The following is a 22,213-nucleotide window of genomic DNA, read 5'->3' as shown; positions in this document are numbered from 1 at the left end:
TGCAGTCTGGCTTCCCTCATAGCTCAGTTGGTAAAGAATCTGCAATGCAGGAGATCCAGGTTCAATTCCTGGGTCGGGAAGATCCTCTCAAGAAAATAGTAACCCACTCCAGTATTCTTGCCTGGAGAATCCCATGGATAGAGGAGCCTGGCAGGCTACAGTCCATGGGATCCCAAGAGTTGGACATGACTTAGCGACTAAACCACCACCACCATGCAGTCTGGTCTTCAGTGAAGAAATGAGGCAGGTCCTGTGTCTGACGGTGGCTTTCTCACCTCATGGTTTTTGTTTCCTTCCTAGTTTTTTGCATAAACTCCAGATGGATTCTAATAAACCAAGTTAATAACCATGCCTAACCCTCCCCCCTCCCCCACCAACAATCTGTAAGGTCAAATCTGGCTTGAGGGATGGTATCAAGCAAATTCACAAACCAGGTTTCTGAAACCTCATCTCTCATAAACCTACTACTTGTAGATCCACATACAGGGAATGATGTGTGTATTTCCACACCAGAGTGGTCACTTGTCAACACACAGTCTCTTAAGCTAATGGGGTAAATGGGCAAGTGGGTTACCAACTTGTAAATATTCCGCCATCTTGTTTTCTTTTATTCTCTTAACCTGACATGAAGCTAGCTGACATCCACGTGTCAATGATCAGTGACGTCCCAGCGGATGACAAGGAGGTACTAAAAATGCTAGTTTGACTCAATTCTATCATTTTCCATAAAAAGTCTGTTACTGGTTTTTTTTTTTTCATAAACACTTCTCCTTTTTGATAATAAAATATGATACAGGCACACATGTATAGCTTAAAAGGGGACATGCTTCTACTTACCGCCCTGGTCAAGAGGACTCTGCAGCTGCCCTGGAGGCCCTCCAAGCCTCCCATCACCGTAACCTTTCCTCCCCCCCAAAAGCGCCCCTGTTCCTTCTCCAGTAATGACTTCCTTGGGTTTCTATATAGTTTTATTCTCAGAGTCTGCATCTCTATTCGTGACAGTCCGTCTGCCGTTTAGAGACTTGGCTGTCTCTGGGGCCCGGCACACATACACTCTGAAAGCTGCCACCCTGGAGGCCAATCGGCTGGTTCCTTCAGTCAGAACCTGCAGTCCTCTCTGGGCACATTTTTACTGGATTCCCATTGTTCTTTCAAGAGTTTCTTTTTCTCGAGGGTTTCCTTTGCTCTTTTTTTTCTTTCTTGCTTTCTCTTCTCTGCCTCGCGTTTTTCTCTGCAAACGAGACTGTTTTCGCCATTGTAGAAGACGTCCACTTTCTCTTGCAGGATTCTCCGAGCTAGCTTTCTGTTTTGGTCAACGGATCTTGTCTGGTGGCACTGTAAGAGATGGTATTTCATAATGTGAAAGCTGGTGTGTCCTGGGCAGGACCTTGGGACTCATTAGACAACCTCATCCCTTTACAGAGGGGTCAGGCCCGCAGGGGCAAAGCCACTTGTCAGGAGTCCCAGCGGGTCAGCGGCAGGACGAAGGCCAAGCTCCCTCCTGCCTCTGCCCAGGCCGTGCCCAGTCCCACACCCCAGCTGTGTTACGTGACTTTCACTGACTCTGCCAATATTTGGAGTGTTGTTTTGTTTAGAAGTAACAATAGCCTTCAAAGAAAGTCCCCAGATAATTTTGGAAATGTCAACCAGTATGTCTAAGCAAGCCCTCTTGTAGGCCCTGTTTATAAATAGAACCTGTCTGCTAATGTAGGAGACATAAAAGATGTGGGTTCAATCCCTGGGTTGGGAAGATCTCCTGGAGAAGGGAATGGTAACCCACTCCAGTATTCTTGGCTGGAGAATCCCATGGACAGAGGAGCCTGGTGGGCCACAATCCATAGGGTCGCAGAGCTGGACACCACTGTAGAGACTTAGCACGCACACATGTGCTATTAGTCAACCATGATGTTCATTATGTAACATCTCTTATAACTGGCGAGTGCCTTGCAAAGCTAATTTATTTGATAAGTTCTGTTAAATTAGGGTGAAAAGATAACATTTCAAGCAGATTTGGAGTAAGCTATATGAAATAGGTTAAAGAAATTTAACTATGTTAGGTTTCAGAGTTTTGTTGTTTATGAATAAGTTTTTTCGAGGAGGAAATGAAAGAACGGCTGTCAGGACCAGACTTTGGGTTTGGTCCGAGTTGACTCTGGCAGCTGGAGGAACCTCTCTGAGCCTCAGGCTCCACCTTATGAGCGTGGGCTTGTAAAGATTAAGAGTTAACGTGAATGTGAAGCTGCTCAGAACAGGGCCGGCCAACAACATGCTCACGTGATATGTAAGTACTTGCTAATGGTACCACTGGTGTAGGAAAACCCGCCAATCCTCTTTCCACTGCGCCTCGAGGCTTGTGCTGCCTTCAGGGTCCTGGGGCTACGGGACAGACCGGCAGTTCCAGAGCCAGTGAGGCCACTATCAAACCAGGAAACAAGAGAAAGCAGCACACCCTTTCTTAGAGTGCAGCCTGTGTTGACGGCTGGCAATTTGCAGATCAGTGGTTGGATTTTTATATTCAGGAGGCTCTGCCGGCCCGTTCTGTTGAGGGCTGACATCAGTTTGCCTCGTTACCTCACTCAGTCCTTCTCCAGAAGGGCAGGTGTCACTGACGTTTACCAAAGTGGGGACACAGAGACATGGAGGGTGCAGCCATCTGAGTCATCAGCCAGGTGGCTAAGGGCTGAGCCTACTGGCAGACGGCCTGGGCCCGCGGGTTGCTTGGGGGCCCGGAGCCCATGGCAGGGCCACAGACAGAGCCCTCTGCAGCCGCTCCGCAGCCTGGTGGCTCGACAAGAACTGTGGGCCTGCCAAGTTCAAGGCCAGCAGCAGTAAGAGCGCAGCTGCGCAGGACCCTGGGAGGGGGCTCCTGGGGCCGGCCCGAGACCACAGTCCCCCACTGCAGCGGCCGCAGCTGCCACTCAGGAGAATCAGGGGACCCCGAGACCACCTTCCTCTACCTTGACGACAATGCCCGAGGGCACGTGTCTCAGCACCACGCAGTTGCTGGTCTTGTTGGTTGCCTGGCCCCCTGGACCGTGGCCTTTCACGAACTGCTCTTCAAGCTCATGCTCATCCAGGGAGAGCAGCGCAGGGCGGTCCTTCTTGCCAGCTGCCTGCACCAGAGTGGCCACCGTTCCTGGGGAAAGGAGCAGCAGCTTCTCGCAGAGCCGGAGTCCCCAGGGCACCGGGCACACTCTGGTCAGTGGGGCGGGAAAACGGAACAGACCCGAGGTACTCATGGCAAGGGGCTCTCAGGACCTGGATCAGACAGAGAGGAGAGCCCTTCAGCCTCGTCTGCTCTCAAGATTAGATGAATACTTCTTCAGGTTCTAAGATCACCTCTTATGCACCAGTTCAAATGATCACCACCCACCTGGCAGGCAGGGGATTTAGGAAATCCGTGCAGACAGGCCACCGGCCACACACACACCTCTCTCTGGCCCTGCATTGACTATAGTGTTCTCAGCACAGCAGTACATGCCCTGCCAGCTGGTAAATATTTTCTTGTAAACGGACCAAAAATATCTTCAAAGCACCCAGAGGTGCCGTTTTCTCAGGAAGGAGAGGCTGCGAGTGTGAAATTCAAAAGCACGGGGCTGTAATTTGATAAGGAAATACTCCATAGGACACCAAGCAAGACTTAGAATCTGAGTCAAGTGACATGATTTAAGTGTGTGAGAATCTCTGAAATCAAAATGAAAAGACGACAGTATGTGATGATCTGTCTTAGAGCTGAGCTGAAACAGTCTGACGCAGTAAATATCACTATCAGTCAGTGTCCTGATTGTTGTTTTTTAATGTTTCCAGTTTCATGGATTTGAATGGGAACATCTGTTCCCTCAGAAGCACTGCCAATCACAGGATCCAACCAGCACTCATCCTTAGTGCTACCAAATCCACTGATTTTTTTTATTAAGGTGCCTGTTAGGTTCAAAGTAAAAGGCAAGGGAGAGGGAGTGACATGAAGTCAGAGAGAGCAAGATGCAGTCTTCATGGAGCTCACAGAATTTCTCCCAGTCAGGGAAGGTGTTCAAGAAGAAAGCGAGAGCTGCTGAATGGGAGGTTTCAATAACTACTCGAGACTAGCATAAAGCTGAAGTGTCTTGAGTTGACAAATGAATAGAGAATAACAGCCATGAGGATGTGGTGAGTCTCACAGGCCTCTGCTGTTTTTTGAGGGAAGGCAGAAGATCTGAAAGGCATTGTCTATTTTCATAGGTCTACATACCCTCCATGTGAACGGGGCAGGGGTGTGTGTCACAACCTGGGCCTGTTTTCTCATCTGAAAAATGCAGGAGAATAAGCCCTCTTCATTGGGGCTGCCCCGGTGGCTCAGCGGTAAAGAATCTGCTTGCAAGGCAGGAGCCACAGGCTTGATCCCTGGTAGGGACGATCCTCTGGAGGAGGGCATGGCAACCCACTCCAGTATTCTTGCCTGGAGAATCCGATGGACAGAGGAGTCTGGTGGGCTACAGTCCATAGGGTTGCAGAGTCTGACACGACTGAGGCAACTTGGCACACATGCAAGCCCTCCTCATGCAACCCACACAGGTTTTGAGTGAAATCAGAGAAAACAGCAGTATTCTGGAAAGGGCTTTGTTGATACTCCTGAAGGTATGAGACTGGTTTTTAGCAAAATCACACAGGTGGATTTGGGGAAGTACAAATGTGTCCCTCACTTAAATACTTCTTGATCGAGGATTCTGTAGACACCGTAAAGAGACATAGAGTTGTTTTTAGTTGTAGTTGCTTTATGTATTCCTCTAACAACTGCTTCTTGTGAGACTCTAGACAGCTTCTTTCACCACTTGGAACCTTGTACATTCTAGTTCATGGCAACTGGTCTCTAGAACAGGTAGGAACTGGAGTTTATCTAAGCCAACTTCTTCAGCCAAAAGTACTTAATGTCCACCAAGTTATTTTTCACTAGGTTTCTCTTGGCTCATTTACCTTTCACCCACCAGCAAATCTGATGGCTGACGTCCACTGGGCCCCACATGATCTCTAGGTGACCTTATGGCAGAAACATGCTAGTAGGCGTAGCTTCTTTGTAAATATGTGCATTTTCTGAAATCCAAGTGCCTATCTTAGTTATCAGTACAGATGACATGGGTTATTTCCAGAATGAATACAGTATTCTTCATCTCTCTATGGAAAATAAATAAAATGAAATATACTTTTCAGTCTTTAGGCAAGTGCTGGTTTTCTTTTTTTTTTTTTCAAGTGCTGGTTTTCAATCTTGTAACTGACACTACGGTGTAAACCAGTGGTCTGCAACCTTTTTTGGCAGACAGTTGTCTTTGTGGAAGACAATTATTCTATGGACCACAGGAGTGGGGAATGGTTTCAGGATGAATCAAGCGCATTACATTTATTGTGCACTTTATTTCTATTATTATTACCTCAGCTCCAACACAGATCATCAGGCCTTACATCCCGGAGGTTGGGGATTGCAGGCGTGCTCAGTCGCTTGTCATGTTCAACTCCTTGTAACCCTAAAGGCTGTAGTGGGCCAGGCTCCTCTGTCCATGGGATTCTCCAGGCAAGAATACTGGAGTGGGTTGCCACGCCCTCCTCCAGGGGATCTTCCCAACCCAGGGATCCAACCTGCATCTCCTGCGGCTCCTGCACTGCAGGCGGATTCTTCACCGCTGAGCCACCAGGGAAGCCCCTGGGAGGCTGGGAACCTCTGGTCTAAACTCATATCTTCTTTGTGAAAAGTACAACTTTCACCATGTTTTGTCAGTCCCAGAGGGTGATAATTAAGGAGGTGTTGGTTCATAAGATGCTCCGTGGCTACCAGGGGAGGTATTCTGAAACAAGAGTATGCCAGTGAAAGTGGTTCTTTAAAAATGGGTTCTGTTTATTGTGTGAAATATGTCAGAAGAATCCTCAGGAAAAGATGAACGATAAAGCCTTTTTCTGCCATCTCTACAACAGAGAATCCGCTCCCCTATAAATGACTGAGTGAGACCAAGTCGATGTCCACAATTTCCTTCCCCTTTTTTCTGCTTTCAGTCTACAGAACAGAATTCCTTTGTTGTATTAGTGTCTGGTCCCTGGATTAGGTTCATGGAACAGGAGCCCAGTGCCTCTCCTGGGGCTGCCCTTCCGTTAGGCAATCTGACCAGGCAGGATGGCGGTAGAATATAGTGTGGCCACAAAGAAAAGGAAAGAGGTCTGAGACAGGGCGAAACTCCCAGACAAAGGGTGGAGAGGAGGAGAGCACTTTTATCAGCTGCTTTGTTGCCAGTTCGATGTGCCTCAAGTCTACCTTTCTGTCCTAGTTCAGAGCTGACACACACAGGAAGGTCTCCCACCCGACTGGAGTTCACGAAGGTCCCCAGTGTTCAGTTACTGGCTGCTTTGTCTAACAGCTAATTCCAACGGCCAATCAGATGATTCCAAATAGAGTATCTCCTGGAGCTCTGGCTGGACTCCAGTAATGGCTAAAAATGACAAACACACCCATGGTTCCACTTCCCCGAAGGCCGGAGAAGAATACAGATTGGATTTCAGTTTTTGTGATACCCACAGAGCAACCCAAAGTCTTTGGGGAACAATAAAAGCAGCTCGAATTAGAGCTCATCATGACATGAAAAAAAAAAAGAGAAATGGTAACAAGCAGTGTGAGTAAGGGGAAACCAGCAGTCGAAACAGCAAGCCTGGATTCCTTCCTGTTGGTGTGAGCCTCAGGCCTGGGTGGGGTCTCCACCCTGACTCCCCTCCGCTTGGCTTTGGGGCGGCGTCTGCACTAGACAGCTGACTGCAATTTAGTGTTAAAGCAGCATTCTCTCACTTGGTCAAGTTGAAGATAAGAGGGCAGATGCCTTTACAACAGAGAACGTTAATTTGCTCCATGAGTATTTTCAGCATCTACAGTATGTATGCCTCGATGAGTCTGAGACTGCAGCATAAAACGGAAATGGAGACGTCTGTAAGTAAGGTATGCGCCAGAGCCTAGCGTGGACAAGACGCCAGAGAGCAGTGGTTCTCAGACTTTACTGTGCCCCCAAGTCACCCGGAAGGCTGGTTATCAGGACTTCGAAGCTGCATCCTATTAGATGCCTTTGTTCCTGATAGGAGCCGGCACAGAGTCCCTCCTCTGGCTTACACGATCAGCCCAAACCAAGACAGGCGCCTAGCTCAGGGCTGGCATGCTCTGCTCTGGAATGTAGCCTGTGACTGGAGCTCACACAGACTTTAAACAAGGGGCAGCGAGGTGAGGCCTGTTTCACCAATGGCTCAGAAGCCCTGGAGAGTGGTAAGGGGAGGCTACTGCCTGTGCGTCTTAGACACAGAGAGGGTATGTGAATCTGGAAGGCTCAGGATTAGCTCTGGACCCACCATTCACTGATGATGTTTTAGAAAGGTAGAGTACTAGTTTCTTAGACACAACTTCTTAGTGTATCAACCTTGCAGGAATCACCCAAACTAAGCAAAGGAACAGGTGTGGAGATTCACTGAAATGGGGTGCTTTAGGAAAGATGGGGCTTCTCAGATGGCTCAGTGGTAAAGTATCAGCCTGCCAAGCAGGAGATGCAGGTTCGATCCCTGGGTCAGGAAGATCCCCTGGAGAAGAAAATGGCAACTGACTCCAGTATTCTTGCCATGGAGAATCTCATGGACAGAGGAGTCTGGACGGCTACAGTCCATGGGGTCGCAAAGAGTTGGACACAACTGAGTGACTAAATGACAACAATAGAAAAGGTGATAGGTCACGCTTTCATGGCTCTAACTTTCATGCACAGACAAATCTCTTAGGGATCCTGTTAAATAGAACGCAGCTCATTAGGTCTGGGGTGGGGCTTGAGACCCTGCCTTTCTAACCAGCTCCCAGGTAAGGTGGCTGCTGCCTGCAGTCCTGGCTCTCAGGATTATATGACTGCTGGGTAACAGCCTTAGGATTGTGTTGACAATGATGGAGGTGGAGAAGGTGGAAAGGGAAGGAACAGGCAAGAGAGGAAAAACATTTGGAGAAAAGAATGAAATGAATGTTGAGTTGAGCAAAAAGAGCAGGTGAAATGGTCACGAGGGGATTGAGAAACTGGGTCATCTGAAAAAAGAACACCAAAAATGTTGTGTCTATTGCACTGATGTTCTAGAACAGCAATGTCCAATAGAAATACAGTGCAAGCCACGTGTGAAATTCTAAATTTTCTAAGCCACACTAAAAAGAGTAAATAGCAACTGATGAAGTAAATTTCAATATACTTTACTTAATCCAATACATCCCAAATATAATTAGGTCAACATGTGATCAATATAAAAATTATTGAGATTTTCTTTTTATTTGAGGTCTGCACAATCTGAGGTGTGGCCACGCTTATAGCACATGTCGGTTTGGACTAGCCATGAGTGCTCACAGCTACTGTAGTAGATAAGGGAGGTTCTGGAGTCTTGCAATCAGAGTGTGGTCCATGGAGCAGCAGCACCACCGAGAGCTTGTTAGAAGAATCTCAGGTCCTACCCCAGGCCTTCTAAATGAGAACCTGCGTTTTAATAAGATCCTCAAGTGATTCAGCAGCACGTTGAAGTTTGAGAAGCAAAGGATACAGGAATTAGCAAGTTCTTCCAGCTGCTTTTCAGAGCTTGTTGTCTCTTATGTTGATAATATTTCAGAAGTTGAGGCCAGAATGCAGCAGGGCTGTTTACCTGCTTAGTCATGGTCTTGTTTCCCCTTCCTGAAGAAGGAGATAAACTAGATCTCAAAAACAATGATCCATCAACGATGAAGAACCAAATTCAGTGAGCTTTGAAAAAGACAAAATGGCCAGCTGATGGCACCAGAAGCTAACTGAGAGGATTTTCTGAGAAATGTTTAATAATAATCTATATTTTGAAAGTGTGTTTGGGGACTTCCCTGGTGGTCCGGTGGTTAAGAATCCACCCTGCAATTCAGGAGGCGTGGGCTTGATCCCTGGTCTGGGAACTAAGATCCCACCTGCCATGGAGCAACTAAGCCCATGCCACAACTAGAGGGTCCATGTGATGCAGAAAAAGATTCTGTAGGACTCAAGGAAGATCCTGTGTGCTGAAACTAAGACCTGACGCTGCCGAATACATAAGTAAACATTTGAAAAGACCCACAAAAGTGTGTTTTGGTGTTCCCTGCCAAATGGGAGTAAAGAGAAAGCACCCTTTCTTTCCCTTTCACATCTAGCTCATGCTTCTGTTCTGGTTACCTGAAATCTTCGTGAAGAAGTGAAGTGAAAGTCACTCAGTCATGTCTGACTCTTTGTGACCCGATGGACTGGAGCCCACCAGGCTTCTCTGTCCATCGGATTCTCCAGGCAAGAATACTGGAGTGGGTTGCCATGCCCTTCTCCAGAGGATCTTCCCCACCCGGGGATCGAACCCAGGTCTCCAGCATTGTAGGCAGATTCTTTATGGTTTGAGCTACCTAGGAAACCCAAATCCAATCCCTCATGAGGGCTGGAACACATCCCCAAACAAAACCCCAGGGAACTGTGGCTCAGGCTTGACACAGACCCTGTCATTTCCTAGGCTGGGAGTTCTCCACTGAAGAGAAAGCATCATCCAGTCACAGTAAGTGTTTCCAGAGAACTATTTCTCAAAAAAAGAAAAGCATAATGGACTGAGCAGGAAAGGACAACTGTTGTCCTTGACTGGGGCAGACAAGAGGATAAGGAGATCACTCCCAAGTTTGGTTTAAATTCAATAGTCTTACTGCTGCCCAGTTCAAGAGACAACTAATGAAGGTAGATAAAGAGAAAAGCTTTCAATTCATACAATACCAACAGCCTGTTCAGTTTTTTTTAAAACAGAAAATGTTGAATCCACAATTACACCTGTCCTATTTGGGTGCATCACTGTGATTTTCTTCTATTTATGGCACCTAACAGGAACTCTGTTATTTATCAACTATGCTATTAAAATCAGACAGACACATAAAAAAGCAGCAATGATTACGCTCCACATTTTTCTCTAAAAGTCTCAAAGTGAAGTCGCTCAGTCATGTCTGACTCTTTGTGACCCCATGGACTGTAGCCTACCAGGCTCTCCCCATCCATGGGATTTTCCAGGCAAAAGTACTGGAGTGGGTTGCCATTTCCTTCTCCAGGGGATCTTCCTGACCCAGGGGATCGAACCCAGGTCTCCCACATTGTAGACAGACGCTTTACCATCTGAGCCACCAGGGACTCTATTAATGATGCCTTGTATTTGTTTAGGACGTCTATTTTCAAACCATGTTTGAATACATTATTGTATTTCATACAAATAAAAGACAAGATGCATACTATGTGGAATATTTCAGGAAGACTTACTTTGGAAGAACATTCCATTTAAACTAAATTTGTCCTTCCCACCCCTTGTTTCTTAACCTTTCATAACATCTTCAGATTTGTTCTTCCCCCAGCTCCTTAAAGAGTATTAGCTCATTTTCAATTTTCTCTTGACCCTTTCTCTTGAGATTTTTTTGTCCCCGACAGGCCATACTGCTCTGTAGTCAGTATGACCTGAGTCAGTGTCTCAACGCCATGATTTACTCACCGCACAGCTCTGGCCATGTTTCCAAATCTGTAAAATGGAGGTTATACCACCTAGGAAGAGAAAAAAAAAAAATTGCACAGGTCGCCACAGATTTAAAGCACTCAATGGTGCTCCAAAGCACTGAAAACTCAGCAACCTCTGGCTAACAAAACACAAGCCCAGTCTGCAAAGGGATTATTTCATGGACTTATGTTTTAAAAGCTCAGAGAAAAGACATCTAGAACATGACCTGCAAACTATTTTACTTGGTATGGTCCAATTTAAGAAATACTTGGGACCATGCGATCACCAAAGACTCGCTGTTTGGTGAGGTCATAATTGTGGTCTATGAAATCAGGTGCCAGAGGTAATTATGATGCCGAGAATATAGCTTGACTTCCCAGCCAGTTTCAAATTGAAAGATAAAAACTACCTTCATCAAAGCAAGTCCTGGTTTAAACATACAGATCTTTAGGAATTATCTGATAGAATAAGAAAAATTATGAGGGGTGGGAAAGGTTAAAAAAGGTCATATTTAAATGTACACCTGATCATTCATTTTCATGTTCAATGGTTTTAGTTTTAGAGGTCTTCATTTTTCCTGTGGGGGACAGCCCTCCCCCAACCCCCATCAATGACAAGCTGTTTGGATATAAGAATTACTGACACCAAGTAACACCCTGGTTAACAGACATTAAATGTCTCAAGCCATTAACAGCCAGTATTACTGAATAGCCTAATCTTATCCCAATCAAGGAGCTCCACTCAAAACTGTCATTTGAAGCCTTCATGGCAAAAGAGGAATACTTCAGCAATGCATGCTCAGTCGCTCCGTTGTGTCTGACTCTTTGTGACCCCATGGACTGTAGCCCGCCAGGCTTCTCTGTCCATGGGATTATCCCAGCAAGAATACTGGAGTGGGTTGCCATTTCCTCTTCCAGGGGATCTTCCCAACCCAAGGATTGAACCCGCATTTCCTGTGGCTCCTGCATTGGCAGGTGGATTCTTTACCACTGAGCCACCTGGGAAGCCCCACTTGAGCAATATGATGTTATAATAAAGTCATATGGTAACCATACCCTTATAAAGCCATAAAATATTAGTGTAAGCTTGCACCTAAGTAATGCAGAATCTCCAGTATGAGGAGAGGGAGGTTAAATTAGATGAATTGTTACTGGGCTTCCCTGGTGTCTCAGATGGTAAAGAAGCCACCTGCGATGCAGGAGACCTGGGTTCTATCCCTGGGTTGGGAAGACCCCCTGGGGGATCCCCCACAGACAGAGGAGCCTGGTGGGCTGCCGTCAGTGGGGTCGCAGACAGTTGGACACGACTGAGTCACTAAGCGCAGCACCCAGCACATACTTGTATTTCTAGAGCCTTCTCTTCCCTCATTTTTTTTTTTTTAACTTTTTTTAAAATTCTTTTTTTTTCTTTTTTCCCTCCTTATTTTTATAAAGCTTCTTTTTAGTCCAATTAGTCAAAAGCAATTTCCACTCTGAATTTGTAAACATTTAGACTCCTTCAAAGAGCTTAAATTAAGAAATAAGGTGTGAGTACCTTTACCAAAATATTTCATATCAGTTTGTTAACAAGATAACTTAAACAGAAACGCACTGAAACTAAACAAAATCCATCTGATTCTGTATCAAAAAGCCATGCTCTCCTGCCTAGTGCATGATTAGGAACTAATATCCAGTACTCGATGTTGAGGTTAACATTTTTCTTGGAGGAAACACACCTCCCTTTGCCTGGAGCTGTCCCAGAAATCCACTCTCCCATTCTTGTGTGAGTGCAAGATTCTACAGTATCTCAAATCATAGATTTCTAACCAACTGAAATTAGTGGTACAACTGCTTTTTGTTTTGTTTTTTTTTATGGACTTGAAATAGACATTGAAAATAGAGCCTGTGTGCTTAAAAGTAATTTGATTTAGTTTAGGTATTAAACACAGCACTGATTGGTGGATTAACACAATTGGGAGGAGGATTTGATTTATTTAAGCTTGAGATCTTCCATACACTGATTAAGATTTTGGAGAGAATTTTTACTGTTGAGACAAAATTGTTAGGTGTTTTAAGAAGGCTCCGATCAGATGAAACGCCTCTTGGCATATTTGTTATTCCAAAGGCAAACAACATCTGCTCCTGGCTTCTGCATCCTACATCCTTCTGCCCCTGCATCCTGGCTACTCAGGCACACCTAAGGACAGGGCTAGCGAAGTGCCTTTACTGGGGGTTCGGGACACTTAAGAGGTAAATCTAAGAGCTGGAAGTACTTTAAAGTACTTTCGTCTGAAAAACGCGGACTAAACAGGGCGTGTGAGATGGGCTGGGGGGCCCACGGGAAGGGACGTGGGTTCTCTGTGGTCCTTCGAAAGGCTTGGCAGGAGCAAAACCCTCACGATGCCTAAAACAGGCCCAGCTGCATGATCATAACTACCCAAGGCTTTGCCGAACAAGTAAAGGAGCATCGATCCATCTGCCTTCCGGCTTCGGTGGAACTGTTTTCTCCTTAACGGTGGGATCTCGTCCTCGCCCGCTCCCCACGTCCGTGAAGAGCCCAGTGCTGACCCCCCACCAGCCTAAGGTAAATCAAATCCAGGGATAATTTAGTTCAGGTGTCGGGGCCGGCTTCATCTCACCGTCAGTGGGGCCTCCGGGTCAATGGGCGGCGCGACTCAGGGTCGCAAAACAGGGAAATTCAGGGATTCCAGATCCCAGTCCTCTCTCCAGAGCCCCTGATGATCGTGGGCAACCGTGTGGATGCCGAGCTTCTCCACAGACTCTTACCTGACCTCAGGAATGGCCTTCCGCCCCCAATGTTCTGGGGGAACCGTAATCACCGCAAGAGCGGAATCGCTAACTCGCTTCCCGGTCTGCGCACGCGCGGCTCTACAGCCGCAGCTGCCCTCTGGCCTGAGAGCGCCCCCTCGTCTTACCTATTGCGCATGCGAGAAGCTAAGTAGTCTTTCCCGCGTAGCTACCGTAGGTTCCCAGAGAGCCAATCAGAGGAGAGGACTTGACAGCTGCCCCGCCCCTCTCGTTTCCCTGGCGGCTGACCTCCGTCTCTGGTGGGAGCTGGGGGACAGGAAGGGGTAAGCCGAAGCGCGCGCCGCTGCACGGCCGTCTCCGCCCCCTTCCAAGCAACCAATCGCGACCAAGACGCCGGGCGCGCGCACGCTCCCTCGAGTTTAACGGTCACGAGAGGCCGAGCGCCCGACGCTGACATCCGCAGTGGGAGCGGCGGCCAGGTAAGTGGCCGCCGGCCTGCGGGGAGCTGCCAGTCGCAGGGGACAGGGGGCGCGACGTCGAGGACACCGAGCCAGCGGACCCCTGAGTGTTCTGATGGGTTAGGGCAGGGGAAGACAACGGTCAGGCCACATCACCCCACCGGAGCCCGCGGGCGTGTGGGGGCTTTGCCACCGTCCGTATGCTTTTTCTAGACTTTGTGCCCTTGAGTGACACCCGCGCGGCCCAATCGCTGAGCGCCTTTTCCCCAGGGGCGGGGGGCTTGAGGGATTTCGCTTTTTTTTTTTTTTTTGACCGGGTTCCTGAGCTTCCTTTGAGAATCAGTAATGTAGTTGTTGCACCGATACTTTTAACTCTGGCCTCCCTGCTGGCTGCAATTTAGGCGAGAACCAGCAGCGGCGGTCTGGCTGTCAGCGCGAAAATGTCAGAATCTGGCCTCAAAACCTGAAATCATCCCTTCTTTCCCCTTCTCGGGTTCCCAACAAAGGAGAACGCCTGGTTAACTTTTATATGCTCAGCAGACCCCGTATCAGTCGTTCCCTTTCCCCCTTTTCCCCTTTTTGGCGCTGGGGGCATCCAAAGCGTCATATTTTGTTTGTGGGAAATACAAAAACGTCTCTGTTCTTATATCCATTCTCCATCAGGTTCTTAAAATTCTGCATTGTATATCTTTCTTAAAACACTCATCCCCCCCCCCCCCCCCAATCCCTCTCCTCACCCCCACGCTCTGCTGGGGAGGCATCATCACATTTCAAGATCCATCTGGATCTACTGCGTCCGGATTAACTCATCGGGGGAAATAATAGATGGGGTTGCATGCAGATCCATGTCCCCAGAGAGCTTGCGTTTTCCTGCTGGAAGAGCAAGGTGATGTGAATTCAGGTATTTTCGTTGCCAGATGGAAGGTGCGGCCCCTGAGTTTGTCAGTACCCTTTGTCGTTGGTGATGGGCTGAGTCACTGGGGAGACTATTTAATTAGGTCGGGTTACCCTTGGCCTTCACACCTGTCCCTGAAGGAAACGGTTCCTTTGTGAGCTGATGCTTTCAAGGCTGCGCTTTGTGAAACCAGGCCGTAGAAAGTGGAAACCTAGAGGAACCAGAATAATGAAGTATTTTCCTCTATCGCGTTCCCTAAAGCTTCCGTCTTGTAAGCAGCATAGGTTTTCTTTTATTCTTTTTTCCCCCTGTTATTCCTTGGCTTTTTTTTAAGTACATGAATTCCTTAAAAAGGAGGCAGTTGACTTGTTACAGCCAGTTTACCTCTGTACATCTAGCTTCAGTTAAATTTTAGTGGACCTGGCAAATAGTTTATTTTTTCAGAAGTAATTAAAAGTACTCTGTGTGTATAATATATAGTGCAAAATGCATTCCTTCCACCCCCACCTTCAGTGGGGAAACAAGCATTGTTAACAGTTTAACTGGCTGTTTTCAATACCAAATTAAATACTAAGTAGTTCCCATTCATCTATTCATGGTATAAATCAGCAAGCATGCTTGATAAAATGTATTAAAGGAATGAACAGGGCATGTAAGTTTTCCAATATTACACAGAATTGTGTCTGGAACCTTGCTTATTAAGCACCTAAAGTTTTGAAACGTTACCTGAAAAAAATACTAGTGCAGTTCAGTCACTCAGTCGTGTCCGACTCTGCGACCCCATGGACTGCAGCACACCAGGCCTCCCTGTCCATCACCAACTCCCGGAGCTTACTCAAACTCATGTCCATCAAGCCAGTGATGCCATCCAACCATCTCATCCTCTGTCGTCCCCTTCTCCTCCTGCCTTCAACTACTACTGCTACTTCTGTAAATCACTGTTATTGTAGATTTTTTATTGAGATACAAGTTACCATAAAATTTATTGTTTTGAAGTGTACAATTCCGTGATTTTTTTTAGTTTAGTCACGGGGTTGTGCATTCATCACCACTGTCTAATTCTAGAACTTTTCATCTCCCCAGAAAGACACCCTATGCCCATTTTGGTCACTGTCATTCTCTCCTCCCAGCTCCTAGCAACCATTTCTCTCCTTTCTTTCTCTATAGATTTGCCTACTCTAGATACTTTGTATAAATGGAATCATATAATAGGGTCTTTTGTTGGGCTTCTTTTACTTTGTGTGTGTGTGTGTGTGTGTGTGTGTGTGTATTTTTTGGCTGCACCTTCTGCTGCTTGCAGGGTCTTAGTTCCTCCACCAGGGATTGAGCCTGGGCCCACCGCAGTGACAGGTCTGAGCCCTAACCCCTGGACCGCCGGAGAATTCCCTTTAGCATAATGTTTTAAATGTTTATCCACAGTGTAGCATAATTCCGCACTTTATTATTTTCTATGACTGAGAAATATTATATGGATTGTTGTTGTTCAGTCACTAAGCCTTGTCTGACTCTTTGTGACCCCGTGGACTGCAGCATGCCAGGCTTTTCTGTCCTCCATTATCTCCTGGAGTTTGTTCAGATTCATGTCCATTGAGTCAGTGATGCTGTCTAACCATTTCGTCCTCTTACCGCCCCCTTCTCCTTTTGCTTTCAGTCTGTCTTTCCCAGCATCAGGGTCTTTTCCAAAGAATCAGCTCTTCACATCACTTGGATACAACACATTTATTTATCCAACAGTCGATGGACATGTTGAGTTGTAATTTTGGCTATTACGAAAAGTGTTGCTGTCCTTAATGTAGATTTGTATAAAAGGATCAAGGTTTCTAAAGTTTTGACAAAGTTTTTTGTAATAGTATTTTGTTCCTCATTGGTTTTCAGACTCTCCTGGGACCTTCGGATAGTTCACTTCTGAATGTCAGCAACTGAAAATGCCTGTAGACGATGAAGCATCTGAAGATGACTCAGATTCAGTTTCTTCAAACAATGCAAGAACCTGAATTTTCAAATGAGAGCGTGTAACAATTTCTGTACACTATGGAAGATTTTGACTTGGGGAAACCCTCACAGAAAGCTTCATCTTCTATAGAATCTGATATAAAAAATTCTCCTCATTCTCTTGGACTGAACTTAAATACTAATAGGTAAGAATGGGAATAGATTTTTTAATGTAATGACAAATCAAAATAACTTTATTTGCATAATTTTCCAGTTTATCCAAATAGTGTCATACTTACTGTTTGCATTTTTAAAACCCCAAAACTGTGATCAGGAACCGTTCAAGGACAGTTGTTTAAGAATAATTTCAGTACTTTCGTGTTCTTCGTTTCTCCCAGAGATATGCTTTTACATGGGGAGCGTCGTGAAAAAGAACTTGTTTTGCTAGATGCAGTTCTCTTTACATTTTTTTTATTTTTGGTAAATTACAAGCATATCTTTAAAATTTAACTGCCTAAATATTGTTTCTCCATTTGGAAACTAAAAGGAAAAATAATGTTTCATGTTGCAGAAATACCTCACCAATCTTGAAAGATTGAAAAAAAATTGAATACTAGGAAGTTAGCAAAAAAGCAGGCTGAGTTGACAAAATAGATGCTATCAAACAATGAATTTTATGCATTTTCTTTTTAAATTATCCCACATTTGGTTTGTTTTAATCGGGGCCTGTTTACTCTCATTTTATACACAGTCGGACAGGTTGATTATTTGGTTTCTAAGCTTTTTGTGGTTATTCAGTCATTAAGTCATGTCCGATTCTTTGAGACCCCATGAACTACAGCATGCCAGCTTCAAAATTTACATTAGCTTACAACAGCAAAGAGGCAGAGGCCATTTATCACCTGTAAAAAGCAAGTACAGTAAAGCAGACACATAGCAGTCTGGCGCCTACTGGTAATAAGGAGCAAACTTGCACACAGTAATAGATCTTGAAGAAATTGTGTATTTTAAATAAATTCCTTAAAAGATTTGTGTATTCTTTGCCCTCCTCAGGAGGAATTTAAGGCAGCTTACAAGAATATATGAAATAAAAGGAGAAAGCATAAAGTAGGGTAGAAAGGGAGAAAAAAAAAGCATGGGACATGGTCCAGAAACACTTGCCATCGTAATCTGTATCTGCTTCCTGAATGTTGGCCACGCTTTTTGTTTCCTGTGTCATCATTTGGCAGCCCTTTTGAAATTCACTTCTAGAAGAGACCCTTTTTAGAACAGAGTGTTTGATTTGCCTGGAGGAACTTAAATGTGCCTTTCTAATGAAAATTATGTCACTGAACCGTCTCCCTTTTATTGTGACTGGCAGTTAAATTGGCCAAGTTTAAACTTGATTATTATACAACTATAATTGTGTATTAAACCCTTAATGGATACTATATTATGTTCTTTCCCTTGAATTTTTATTAGTATTTTTCTGATCCTAACTCTTTATTATATTAGTGTTATTTTCATTAGTGTCCTCTTTTTCACAAATTGTTTGTAAAACAAAGCAGAGTATCAATAAATAAAAGAAAAATGACCTTTCAGTGGTTGGAATTTAAATACAATTTTAATGTCCCTAATTATGCCTTTTGTTTTTATAAAGCAAATCTGAAATAAACTCTCAGATTTGGAAAAGCAGTCCTCCTGGGAAAAATTAGTGCTATTTTACACATTGAATAGGCTAAATAAGTCCTGAATATCTGCTACTAATTTGCTTGGCACTACTTTTATTCAAAGAGTGCAAAGATAAGCATGAGCTTATCATGCCAAATTAGGGGGATCCAGCTAACAAGACGTGACTGTAATTCTGGGCAGTGGAGAAAGGATCTCCATTACAGTAAAGGACTGCTCTTAAAGTGGAGTAAAATACTCCTCTGGAATAATTTAGATCGGAGTCGCTGAGAATTTTCCTTATTGTTTAGCATACACTTTTATCTTCTGCTCTACTTTGGAGTATTCTCTCCCTTCTGAAGAAGGTCTTTCTGTTTTGTTCTTAAAAATATAATTAAGTGCTGTCTGTCCTTTCACTGCTATTTTCCTTTCATGGACAAACTTGTGATCAGATTTTCAGCAAATGAGGTGCTCTTAAGTAGGATTAAGTATCAGTAGTTTTGTACTGCTCTGCTAAATCTTGAACTGCTGAATTATTCAACACTTTGGTAGAATGAAGAAAACCATGTGAATTATTTATGTTTCAACAGAAGTAGTCCCCACCTTAGTACAAATGGGGTATCCTCTTTCTCAGGGAAGACCAGACCATCTGTAATTCAAGGTACATTTGAAGTCCTCACCTCTTTAATGCAAGAGCTACAAAACAGTGGAAAGACTGATTCGGAACTTTGGAAAAACTGTGAGGTATCTAGTTTTGTTTTATTTTTGGAATTAAAAAAATAATTTCTATGTATGAATATGTCTGTACTCAACTCTAAATTATTAGCAATTTATATTCCAAAGAGCATGATACTTAAGTTATTGCTAGAATAAAGTGGCCAAGTATATTAATTAGGGAACAATATAGAACAAATGTGAAGAAGGTGATGAAAAGTACGTTTTAACAATATATTCACTAATATATAAATTAGACTTTCTAATTTATGTATTGTGAATGTGAACTAAAATACCTTGTTATACTTTGTTAGTTTTTATAAACTGTCTTTTTTCAGAAAAATGAGAATCGCCAACCAAATTGTTGATATATGTTACTAATCCTAATCTTTTAAGTAACTTAAACAGAATTGTCATGATTTTGTAAAACATAAATTCACTTTGAAATATTTTGAATGCTCTGTTAACAAATAAGGCTTCTGTTTAGTACCTTATTGCATTTAGCTGTGCTGCATTGACTTACATTGATTATTCAGGTCAAGTGGTTCTTTCTTTTGTCCATAGGTTAAATTGCGATATAAAAATTTAACAGTTAAAAGAATATTTATATGTAAATATTGTGTCATGCAGTAATGCCCAAGATACACTTTTCCAAGGCTAGAGTTGGTAATGATTTGTAGAAATGTATAAAACATTATTATTAAATTCTTTATTTAGAGAGCAGTAAATTTTGTTTTAAATGTTAATTATAGTTCTAAGACTATAATTTGTGTTAATTTTCAGAATGTGGAATAAATAGAATGAAAGATTATCTGGTTTAAGAAATCAGTAATAGCTATTTATATTCATTATCCATAATTGGTTATAAAAATGACTGTTAACCACAAACTTGAAACTGTTTTAACTTTTTATACTTTTTTTTCCACATAATGATCAATATGTGCTAATGCAAAAGACCTATAAAATGTCCTTGTAAAATGATGTAAATAGTAATGGAATGTTTTATGAAATGTTTCCCCTAGTGCTTTAAAAAAATATGAGGCAAATTGCCTGAATGTGGCTTGATGTCTGGTAAATTTGTTTTTAACTAGAAATTTTTATTTGAAATCTTCGAAATCAACATCTTCAATCAGAATCAGAGTATATTTGTGAGTTTAAGACATAGATTATTACATGCCAGGATACTAGCTAGCCACTTACACCTCCTAACATTTGAACTGGTTTCTTTCTGCCCTTTCTTCTGTGATCTAACAGATTTTTTAAATTATGTTTAGTATTAATTGACTTTAATTTTCATAATGTTGACATGTAATTGATTATTCACTGAAGAGCTTTGTAAGCTATTTCATACTTTGACAGAATATGAAATGCTATTTTGGCCATTTCGGTAAAATTTCTTGAATTTGTTTTGTGTGTTTTTGTAACATATGAAAATAAAAGCCTCTGATGCTTTAGGGTAGTGATTTAGAAAGAATGGGAGGGTAAATATTGTGTTAAGTCTTATTCCTGATTCTTCCCTGAATTTCATGTTTATACCTTTCTTTTGGAATAGTAACATTTGATTTCTACCAGTTAAGAAGCTAATGTACATTATTAAAGAACTAAATCTTCTACAGAGCTCTGGAAGAGATCTGGTGATGACCTGATTCTTTAGAATTCTTTTTATTAAAACTTCTCTTCTGGAATTCTCAAAGTTTATCACTGCTTAAAGTTGGGAAGGTTATATATTTTTATTCTATCAGGAAAGAATCTATTAATGCATTTCTGTAGAAATACTTTAAGATATTCTTTTTGTTTGCTTTTGGCTGTACTGTGTGGCTTGTGGAATCTTAGTTCCCTAACCAGGGATTGAAACTGAGTCCACTGCAGTGAAAGCACCAAGTCCTAATCCAAGGACCCCAGGGGAATTCCTCTAATGCATTTTAAAGTACTTGCTAATATTTCTATGATTGTAAGAAAATTTTAAAGCATATCAATATCTATAGCATTTTAACTATTTAGCACTACTGATTATAATAATAACAGTTATCTGATGATTATTGCTTACCTATTTGCTGGGCAGTATATGAGATACTTTCTGTCAGTGGCCCTCAACCTTATTAGACCTGAAGCCCTCTTTTTATAACAGCTTTTAAAATAACATCAACTTATATTGTCCTGAAATGAAATTCACAGACAATATAACCTGCTTGTATCTGCTTTGAAAAAAGTCAGTGTAATGTCCTGTGATATAAAGGAGTAATAATATTTATTTATAATAAGATAATATGTAAGTATATAAATGCTCAGGTGTATCTACATTAGAGGACATAATGAAGCAGTCCAGCATTTACCTCTGTGTAGACTCTCCGTGAACGCAGCGGCTGTCAGCACAGAACCGTTCGGCTGCCTTTGATGCACCAGCACCGTAGCTGGGGACACGATTTTCTGAAATGGCGCCTAATTTCTGAGCAAGTTCTGAAACATCTTGGTAGTTGCATTCCTGGACAATTCGGTGACTTGAAAACTGTTCAAAATATAATATAAAACGGACACAAGATAGTTCTTTATTGTGGAGACTGTCCTGTGTTTTGTATCCCTGGACCCTGCCCCCTAAATGCTAGTGGTGCTCCCACTATCTTTGTGACAACCATGACCTCACAGATTTCAACATGTAGTTCCCCCATTGAGATCCTTGCCTGGCATGCATCATATTTAAAATTTAATCCTCCCAGCCACAAATAACGTGTTGTTATTGCCATTTTATAAATTAGGAAACTGAGGGCTTCCCTGGTGGCTCAGTGGTAAAGAATCTGCCTGCCAATGCAGGAGACCCAGGTTTGACCCCTGATCTGGGAAGATTCCACATGCCACAGAGCAGCTAAGCCTGTGCGCTGATTAAGCCTGTGCTCTGCAATGAGAGAAGCCATTGCAATGAGAAGCCTGTGCACCTCAACTAAGGAGTAGCTCCTGCTCGCTGCAACTAGAGAAAAGCCCCTGCACAGCAACAAAGACCCAGCATGGCCCCCACCCCCACTCCAAAAAATACACACTGGATTTTAAAGACAGTAAAAGAATGTAAAATATCTCCTTTGTAATTTTTTTTTAAACTAGGAAACTGAAGTATAAAGAAATTACATTTACTTGTTCAGAATCACACAAGTTGTTGGTGGAGAGGTGGGAGTCAGAACTATGGGAAAGCCCACAGGGTGTTTAACAGGTCAGACTAGGGAACCAAACTACAGCAATCCCATGCAGGTGATAGCATCAGAAAAGTGCGTTCACAGGAAAACTTCAGTCAGGTGCCCATATCCTCCAACAAT

The 22,213-nt window shown here is 43.5% G+C and overlaps 2 protein-coding genes across 9 annotated transcripts in view; one reads left to right on the top strand and one right to left on the bottom strand.

The window, feature by feature from the left end:
* Window positions 1-950: 950 nt before the first annotated feature.
* On the bottom strand, window positions 951-14,381 carry MTRFR (mitochondrial translation release factor in rescue). 3 transcript variants are annotated; one of them, XM_043442052.1, is made up of 4 exons: window positions 13,433-14,381; window positions 10,516-10,565; window positions 2,958-3,258; window positions 951-1,335 (listed from the first exon to the last, which is right to left on the bottom strand). In XM_043442052.1, the coding sequence occupies exons 3-4, from the start codon at window positions 3,237-3,239 to the stop codon at window positions 1,099-1,101; spliced, it is 519 nt and encodes a 172-aa protein (XP_043297987.1). In that variant the 5' UTR covers window positions 3,240-3,258; window positions 10,516-10,565; window positions 13,433-14,381; the 3' UTR covers window positions 951-1,098. The 3 variants fall into 3 exon arrangements, with proteins under 3 accessions (XP_043297987.1, XP_043297972.1, XP_043297979.1); XM_043442037.1 differs by lacking the exon at window positions 13,433-14,381 and adding an exon at window positions 13,284-13,420; XM_043442044.1 differs by lacking the exon at window positions 13,433-14,381 and adding an exon at window positions 13,136-13,271.
* Window positions 13,636-22,213, top strand: part of MPHOSPH9 (M-phase phosphoprotein 9) — a 53,581-nt gene continuing 45,003 nt past the window's right edge. For 4 of the 6 annotated variants that reach the window (XM_043441868.1, XM_043441879.1, XM_043441862.1 and 1 more), the window contains exons 1-3: window positions 13,636-13,744; window positions 16,494-16,756; window positions 18,788-18,941. In XM_043441868.1, the coding sequence (XP_043297803.1) occupies window positions 16,650-16,756; window positions 18,788-18,941 (261 nt within the window). In that variant the 5' untranslated portion in view covers window positions 13,636-13,744; window positions 16,494-16,649. The remainder of the gene's footprint in view (window positions 13,745-16,493; window positions 16,757-18,787; window positions 18,942-22,213) is intronic. The other 2 variants (XM_043441889.1, XM_043441907.1) reach the window with 2 other exon arrangements.

The sequence above is a fragment of the Cervus canadensis genome, chromosome 1 (assembly GCF_019320065.1).
Source record: "Cervus canadensis isolate Bull #8, Minnesota chromosome 1, ASM1932006v1, whole genome shotgun sequence".
NCBI classification, from domain to species: Eukaryota; Metazoa; Chordata; class Mammalia; order Artiodactyla; family Cervidae; genus Cervus; species Cervus canadensis.
Note: the sequence above shows the minus strand (reverse complement) of the source record. Positions and strands in the feature narration are given on the sequence as shown.

Bases quoted from the DNA above. Each gene is read 5' to 3' on its own strand.
- MTRFR (XM_043442052.1), bottom strand. From the start codon at position 3,239: ATGAGTACCTCGGGTCTGTTCCGTTTTCCCGCCCCACTGACCAGAGTG. The intron at 1,336-2,957 runs GTAGAGGAAGGT...CATCTCTTACAG, and splicing joins CCTCGGGCATTGTCGTCAAG to TGCCACCAGACAAGATCCGT.